General features: G+C 59.4%; 1 protein-coding gene across 1 annotated transcript in view; it reads left to right on the top strand.

Annotated features, from left to right (window-relative positions):
• The first annotated feature begins 217 nt into the window (after window positions 1–217).
• Window positions 218–8885, top strand: part of CRB2 (crumbs family member 2) — a 24016-nt gene continuing 15348 nt past the window's right edge. The window contains exons 1-2 of the mRNA XM_015567138.1: window positions 218–386; window positions 7758–8264. Coding sequence (XP_015422624.1) covers window positions 290–386; window positions 7758–8264 — 604 coding nt within the window. The 5' untranslated portion in view covers window positions 218–289. The remainder of the gene's footprint in view (window positions 387–7757; window positions 8265–8885) is intronic.

Raw genomic sequence — 8885 nt, 5'->3', positions numbered from 1 at the left:
AGGAGGGAGAGGGTGCTGGGCAGTGAGGTGAGATCGGACCCACAGGGGCCCCTGACTCCTGCCTGGAGCCCTGGGCCCTGGGGAGACTGGGTGGGTCAGACCCCTCCTCCAGAATCCTCCTCCAGGAGGAGCCGCCTGGGAGGGCCTGGGTTGGGGGAGGAGGCGGGAGAGGAGGGAGGGAGGGAGGGCCGGGCCTCTGTCCACAGCATTAGTGCTGGTTGGAGGGAGAGGGGGGTACAGAGCCAGCCAGGCCGCCAGTTCCCATAGCTGCGGAGCAGAGCGTGCTGCCATGGCGCTGGCCAGGCCACGGACCCGGGACCCCAGGTTCCCAGCCCCTTTCTTGCTGCTGATGCTGCTCTGGGCCCCTGCCCTTGCCCTCCTGGCCGGTGAGTTGGGGCACAAGCCTTGGGGGGGACCTGAGCAGGCTGTGTGTCCCAAAGCAGACACCCCAGGCCCCGGAGCTGTCCCTGGGGGTGCCAGCCCAACTCTAGGGCTGGGGTACAGGCCTGAGTTGTGGCGTGCACAGGAGTGCAATGCTGTGGGGTGCAGTCCTGAGTTGTGGGGTGCACAGGAGTGTGATGCTGTGGGGTGCAGGCCTGAGTTGTGGGGTGCACAGGAGTGTGTTGCTGTGGGGTGCAGGCCTGAGTTGTGGGGTGCGGAGGAGTGGGTTGCTGTGGGCCACTGGAACTTGTGTAGAGGCAAATGTGTCCTGGGACTTCAGGCTGTTGTGTGTTGGGGGGCTTTGTGGGCCAGCTGTGACCTGGGTAATGGGGTGGGCTGTGTCTTAGGAGGGGTGTTGGGGTGGGAGTGCTGGGTTGTGAGGCCTGTGCTGGGTTGTGGGGTGCAGGTGGGGGGTGTTAAAGTTGTGAGGGAGGATGACCTGTGTTGGGTGAGCCTGGGTGTGTCTGAGGCCTTCTCAGGGTGGTGGGCTGTCCTAGTGCGAGCTGTGGGGTGCAAGTTGTCCAGGGGGTTGAACTGTGTCTTGGGGGCCTGGGGTGGGGGCAGCAGACCCAGCCTAGTGGATTGGGTTGGAGAAGGGGAAGGGGACCAGGGGAGCCTGGTCTCTGCCGACATCCCTCATTTGTGCTTTCACACCGCCTGCACTGGGGGGACGCAGGTGCACTGGGGTCCCTGGGGTGGCTGGGTCCTTGGGAGCATGGTGCCCACGGCTGCCCCTGCCCAGGCATTCCCAGACGGAGCTGAAAGGCTTCCCGAAGCCGGACCCTACTGGCCAAGCCGTTTCTGCTTTTGTCCAAGTAGATTCACGTGTGCGCGGGCCTGGAGTTCTTCCTGGGGGGTCGGGGGATGCTTTGTCTTGGTCACTATGGCTACTAGGTCCCCCACCCCCTCCCACTGCTGGAAGAGGGAACCAAGCAGGCAGTGGCCTGGGCTCCACGGTGGCTGAGGAGCCCCTACCTCCTCAGACTCCCAGGGTGTGGGGTCAGGTCCCCCTAGGCCCGTGATCGGCAAACTGCGGCTCGCGAGCCACATGCGGCTCTTTGGCCCTGTGAGTGTGGCTCTTCCTAAGCCTTAGGAGTACCCTAATTAAGTTAATAACAATGTACCTACCTATATAGTTTAAGTTTAAAAAATGTGGCTCTCAAAAGAAATTTCAATCGTTGTACTGTTGATATTTGGTTCTGTTGATATTTGGTTCTGAGTTTGCCGACCACTGGCCTAGTCCACTTCCTCCAGCCTCATGGGCCCGGCTCACAAAGCCTTCGGCCCTGGGGGGCATGAGGACCCCATGGTGCAGCGGAGGAAAACGAGTCTCGGGAAGGGATAAGGCTTATGAGCTGGACCCCCCAGGCATGTCTGGGCTCATGAGAGGCGCTGGGGCCTGCTATCTGCACTGAGACAAGAAATCCTGGTCTGCGGATCTGGAGACTGTCCCTTGTCCTACAGTGTGCACGCACACAAACGCACACTTGTACACACACGTACACACAAATCACACCTGTGCATACATACACACAAATGCACACACACCCCTGCACATGGGTGTGGCATGCACAAGAGCACACACCACCTCATGAACAGGTGTCCACACATGTCGACCCACAGGATGCAAGCGCTCACACACACCTACATGTGCCGGCACCCACCAATGAGAGTGTGCTGACGTGTGTGCATCCACACTCAGATACACATTCGTGTGATCCTCGAGGCAGAGTGAACAAAGAGTAAATGGTGCTACAAAAGCAAATGGACTCACAGACACCCCCGCACACTCACCCGCTGGGGTCTCCGAGGGGAGCCTGCCCCTGTGATTTCTGCATGGAAGCCCCCTCCCTGGGGGTCCCTGAAAGCTGGGGCGGGGGCACTGCAGGCATGAGCATTTTGGATGCCAGTTCTCCAGGCCTGACTGCCAGGCGGAGAGGGCCTGGGGACTGTATCACCTGAAAAGCCATTTCCATCCCAGAGGGCATGGAGGTTCTGGAGGCCCTGGGCCCCTGGCTCTGCTGCCCACCCCTGCCAGGCCCGCGCCTGGCCCCTCTCCGGAGCCCACGCTGCCACAAAGACTCTGCCGGTTGCTAGGAGAGGACCAGGCATCTTGGAGGACAATGGGCACGCTGGGCTCTCACATCCCTCCTGCTCCCAGAACACCCAGGGAGCCTGGCTGACAAAGGGGCAGCCCTCCAGTCCCCAAGTCTGGCCCCTCCTCCAACCAGAGCTGATGGGGCCTGCAGAACAGAGGCAGGGAGGGAAGAGCTGCTCACAGGTACCCAGCACCAGGGTTTGCTGGATGGTCAGTGTTTGCCTCGGGTAAAGATATGTAGGCGAATGAATAAACAAACAGTATCAGCCACTATGTGGTCGGTGCTATGCTACTGGACCAACATGGTCAGTTTCATTCTCACCACAGCCCTATGAGACCCTCAGTTTACCAAGGAGGAAATGAGGCCCAGAGAGGGTCAGTAACTTGCCCAGAGTCACAGAGCCAGTGGTTGGCAGGGTCAGGATGTCACAGTGAACTATAGCACCAGCTGGTATAATCACCTCTCCTAGGCTAACTCTAAGGCCGGCGTGAGACCTGATGAGAAAATACTCTGGTTCTTCAGCTGAGGTGCAGCATGGGATCCCCAGTTTCAGAAACTTTAGACTGAACCAGAAGCCACTGTAGTTAAAGGTGAAATAATTACAGGTGGCTGGTGGGCGGCAGGCCGGAGCCCCATCTGCTCCGTGGGACCCTCCTTACGGGGAGCGCCTCCCTGGGGATCCCTGAAAGCTGGGGGTGGGGGCACTGCAGGCACGAGCATTCTGGATGCCTAGTGCTCTGAGGCCGTGGTTTGGAAACTCCGGGATGTGCCAGTGCCAGGAGTGGGGGAGAGGACGAGAATCCCCTAGTTATTGTTGTGGTTACTGTTACCAGAATTATGCTTTTAACCTCAGGGATTCCAGCTTTGTTACTGGGTCCCAGGCTTGGGGCCACTGATATGAAATGAACATGGCCCTTCTGCCAGGAGCTCTGCACCTATGAGACCCTGGGTCGCTTCTTCTTAAAATGTTTTTCCTTTTGACTTTCAGATAAAATCTACTTATTTTTTTCATCCTCACTTAAGGGTATGTTTTTATTGATTTTAGAGACAGGGGAAGGGAAGGGAGAAGGAGAGGGAGAGGGAGAGGAAGAGTGAGAGGGAGAGAGACACATCTATTGCTTGCCTCCCATACATACCCTGACGGGGGATCAGACCTGGGTATGTCCCCTGATGGCGAATCCAACCCTCGGCCTTTCAGTGTACGGGTGGATGCTCCAACCAACCGACTAGTCAATAAGTTTACATACATGTCAAGTGTGCGAGTCTATGATCCTTCATCTGTATACTGCATCGTGTGCCCAACACCAAAAGTCACTGGGTCACTTTTTAAGGATAGTCTCTCGCTGGCCTTGTCCAGACAAGACGCTTCCCAAAATCCACGCCCCAGAAACAGTTCTCATTGTGGCTGGCAGTTTCCACCGGGCCTGTTAGAAGTGCCCAGAGAGCAGGAGTCACTAAGCACTGAGGGAGGCCTGAGCCCAGGAGGACTGCTGATGGCCAGGTTCTGGACAGACACCCAGGACTGCCCGCTCTCCCAGGCACATCCTGGAACCTCCATTCTTTTTTCTTTTTTTAATCCTTCCCCGAGGATATGTTTTTATTGATTTTTACAGATAGAGGAAGAGAAAGAGAAACAGTGATGTGAAACTTCAATAGGTTGACCCTCCCCTCCCCTGAAATGACTGGCTATTGAACCCACAACCTTTTTGTGTACTGGAGGGTGCTCCAACCACCTGAGCCCCTGGCGGCCGAACCTCCACTCTTATGCTTGTGCATAGAGACCCCATCCAGTGCCCAGGAGGCGGGGCTGGAATGCACTACAGTGGCAGCACAGGGTGGCAATGCAGAGTCTGCCCAGGGGAATTTCGCATGCCCGGGAGATGTGGGCCTCTCCCAAGTCTGAGACATCTGTTCTCAGTTTTTTGAGGGATGGTCCGGGCAAGTTTACAACCTCTGAGTCAGAAAAAACAGTTTTCTCAACAGCACCCATGCCTAGTGGTTCTCAACCTTCTGGCCCTTTAAATACAGCGCCTCATGTGACCCAACCATAACATTATTTTCGTTGCTACTTCATAACTGTCATGTTGCTACTGTTATGAATCGTCATGTAAATATCTGATATGCAGGGTGGTCTTAGGCGACCCCTGTGAAAGGGTCCTTCGACTGCCAAAGGGGTCGCGACCCACAGGTTGAGAACCGCTGGAACTTACAGCAACATAATAACGTGGTCATAGATGCGAGATGTGAGCACAGCCAGAGCACATGGTACACACTCAGTAAACGGCTGCTGTTATTGTCATCCCGCCCTGTCCACGGAGAAATTTCCCTTCTGGGCCTGCCCAGGGCTGGGCAGCCGGTCCGAGGGGAGGGGCGCTGTCAGTTAATCCGTCCCCTGCAGGTCGTCCCAGGCGGCCTTAGAGGTCAGCAGGGATTTGTAAAGATAAGCACAGGCCCCTCGTTACCCTGGCAACAGGCCCCGCCCCTCCTGCCGGGCCCCTGGGACGGCCCCGCCTCTGCCCTGGGTCCTTACCCCTCCTCCCCTCCGCCCTGGGCTGGCCTGGCCTCGGGGCTGGCTCCTGGGAGACAGAACCGAGGTCAGCAGTTCCCAAGCCCCACTGTACAAGGGACGCCTGGGAGCAGCTGCAATGCAGATTCTGGGGCCCGGGGCCCAGGGGTTGGGATCTCTAGGTCGGAGCGGGGCCCAGGAAGGGGAACCCTCACACAGGCGGCGGGGGCGGGGCTCTGGAACCGGTGGAGGCCCCGCAGCAGGGAGAGCTGGGCTTGCATTCCAGCCCCTCCTGGGCTGCGGGACTGGGCTCATCTCTGAGCCTCTTTCCTCAGCCGTGGAACAGAAGCAACAGCTCTACCCACCTCCTCAGTAAACACGCAGATTCACTGAGATTACACAGAGATAGGCTGCCCCCGGCGGCCAGGCTAGTGGCGCTATTGCACGCCTCCCCGGACAGACTGCTCCCTCCCTCTCTGCGGGGCTCTGACAGGGCGAACTCCTTCCCCCAGGCACGGGGCTCTGTCATTCAGGGCCACAGCACACCTGCTCCCACCTTCCCACTCCCCCAGGCACTGCCTGGGCGCCTCTGCTCTGAAAGGGTACAGCTCCAGGTTGGGGTGGGACCCCGGGGCCGCACGGAGGAGGGTGGCACCTTGCTGGAATGAAATGGCACAGGCCCAGCAGCCAGAGCCCTTCAGCTGGGCCCTCTGAGTGCTGCGCTCCCCGTTCTGAGCGAGCCTGGGTCAAGGGACCCTGATCATAATGGCCGGAGCCCTCACTGAGGGGCCACTGGGTGCCGGGGCTTCACCCATGTCATCGCAGTGGCTCCCTATGAGGTGGGCCCTGTCAGCACCCTGATCCAAGCCAGGTCTGCCCGATGCCAACCCTATTCCTTCCATGAGGGAGCTGAACTCACTCCCACCCCCTTCAATCCCCTTCCCGCCCCCATCACAGCATCTAGCCCTGGGGACTGGCTCCTAAGTGATCAGCCACAGCCACTCGGAATGGGAAAAAGATGGGCTGCCCATAAGCCCCGAGAGAGGCCCAAATACCCCCTGCCCTCACCCCTGCGACCAGGAGAGGGGGGTGGGGATGGATGCCCTGAGCTGGGGAGAGGAACAGTGGGCAGAGGGGGTCTGTGGACCCCATGGCCCTAGAAAGTCATCTGGCTTGATAGCATTTGAGACCCTCTGCCCCTCTGCCACTAGCCTGGCCCTGGTGGGACTCCCAATTTGGGGCTGGGAGTGAGTGAGCCCACGTTGAGCTGTACCAGGTGCCCTGGGTGCTCCGAGTGGGGGTGGCAGCGGGATCCTCTCCCTGCGTCTATTTATTGGTCAGTATTCCCGTCTCCCTGTCCCCCACCCCGCTTGGCCCTGGCTGGGAAGGGTGGGGGTCGGCCGTGGACAGCCTTGCCTTGTGGAATGTGGATGACGCCTGAGAGGCTGCGGAGCCTTATCTGGGGGTCTTCACCCGGGTGGGGGAGGGGAGGCACAGGGCCTGGTTAGTGTCTGGATGACAACTTGGCCAGGGAAGGGGCACCTCTCAGAACCCCAGGTGGGGAGGGGGGTGCCTCCTTCTTATGGGCGACTCCCCCTCCCCCATCACTTACCGAGTTCCTACAAGCGGGGATTGGCTGCAGTCCCTGAGGCTCTGAGTCCTATCACACCCTCTGAGGCACGGACTATCAGCACCCCCTTTCGGACTGGGAGATGCAGCTCCCTAGGAGGAGCGACTTGCCCACCGTCCCAGAGCTAGTAACTGTGCTGGGATCTAACACAGGCTGTTTTACTCCAAGGTCTGAGTTCTTACTGTTCTTACTCCAGAATTATACTGACAGACTGACAGGCTGGGAGGGAGGGAGGGAGGGAGGCTGGCTCTCGACCTGGCTTGGCTTCCGGATCAGTAGGCGACCGACCCTCTAACAGGGAGCTCAGCACAGGCAGCACAGCGGCCAGAGCCAGGGGTTGTCAGCAGGTCTCATACCTGCCCTGTGACCTTAGCCAGGCTGCCGCTCAAGCATTTGCTGATGGGGGTACAGTGAGGGCCAGGGATCCCGTGAGAAGTTCCCAGAGCAGTGGGGTGGGCTGGGAAGAGGGGGAGGGGGAAAGAAGGGCCTTTGAAGTCCTCCATCTTCGATTTCACTCAATTTCACGCAGGGATGGAGTTACCAGACCCCCAGCAGGAGTGGCGGAGGGGGCAGTGGGAAGAGCCCTGACCTGGGCCCTCTGGGAGGGAACGGGCCATGGACAGGAGACCCCCAGCCCAGTGGGGCTGACCCCGGCGGGAAGGCCTGGAAAGCTGTCCCAGCACCAACTTGCTGTGCGATGGCCTCTGGCAAGTCCTCACTTTCTCTCTCGAGCCTCACTCTGCTCTCTTGTGAAATGGGCATGACAGGGCCTGCCTCAAGGGGGCGCTGCAGGGATGCGAGGGAACGGAGAGCAGGCTCCCGGGAGGGCTGCCTGCTCGCCAATCCTGAGCGGAGTAGCGTCCCAGGTCCTATTTTTCTGCCATGGAGGCTCCTGAACTACTCCCAGTCCCGGGCGTGGCTGTGTGCAGCCTGCTGGGACCTGGCTTGCAGAGCCACCGGCCCCTTCTCCATCCTGCCCAGTGAGGACAGACCCTGCGGTTTTCTGTCTTCAGGGACCAGGGCAAGTGTGGGGAGGGGAGTGGCCGGGAGCCCCTGCCCACCCTGTCTCCTCTCTTTACAGGAACAGAGCCTTCAGAGGCTCAGAGTGCCTGCGCCTCAGACCCATGCTCTCCAGGGACCCAGTGCCAGGCTACGGAGAGCGGCTACACCTGCGGGCCCACCGAGCCCCAGGGCTGTGCCACCCAGCCCTGCTACCACGGCGCGCTGTGTGTGCCCCAGGGTCCAGGTCCTGCCAACTTCCGCTGTTACTGTGTGCCTGGGTTCCAGGGTCCCCGCTGTGAGCTGGACATCGATGAGTGTGCCTCCCGGCCCTGCCACCACGGGGCCACCTGCCGCAACCTGGCCGATCGATATGAGTGCGACTGCCCCCTTGACTATGCAGGTAATGGCCCTGGCTGTGCCCGGGGGAGATTCTGTGATGTCCATCCCATTGGCTCAGAGTGTGGAGTCAGCGATTCAGTTTTGACTTTAGTAGAGACACCCCCACCTCCTTTCCAGGCATCCTGGCAGCTCTCAGGGACAGCCACGCTAGGTCCTGACACTTCTGGGGCTGCCCTGGCAGCTCTGGGTGAGCGTGGATGTGTAAGCACTGGTACGGTGCCTGGCACAGAAAAGGCACTGCACACGCGCTCCCTCAGTCCCTTCCAGAGTTCCCACGCGTGCTAGGTGTGGAGACACCCTTGGGCATCTCTGGTGGGACTGGAGTGTAGAGCTGCCTGGATCGGCCTTAGTGAGTACACACCTAGTATTTCTCACATCTACTCACTCCACACCTGTGTCCGGCTGTGGTGTAGACTTCCTGTCACTCATCGGATGATTCTATGAACACCCCTGGTATGGTCTAGGTCCGTGGTCAGCAAACCGCGCTCGCGAGCCACAGGCGGCTCTTTGGCCCCTTGAGTGTGGCTCTTCCACAAAATACCACGTGCAGGCACGCACGTACAGTGCGATTGAAACTTTGTGGCCCGTGTGCAGAAGCCGGTATTTGTGGAAGAGCCATACTCAAGGGGCCAAAGAGCCCCATGTGGCTCGCAAGCTGAAGTTTGCTGACCACGGGTCCAGGTTGTAATGTGGACCCCTTCCCTGGGTAGCCCCCCAAACTCCAGCAGAGAGACATGGTGGTCTTGTTCAAACTGGACGGTGGGACTAATCCCAGGGGCCTCTGCGGTCCAGTGGGAAGTGGAGATGC

Source organism: Myotis davidii, unplaced genomic scaffold (assembly GCF_000327345.1).
Source record: "Myotis davidii unplaced genomic scaffold, ASM32734v1 scaffold142, whole genome shotgun sequence".
Classification (NCBI taxonomy): domain Eukaryota; kingdom Metazoa; phylum Chordata; class Mammalia; order Chiroptera; family Vespertilionidae; genus Myotis; species Myotis davidii.
This window is presented reverse-complemented; position numbering and strand designations above follow the sequence as displayed.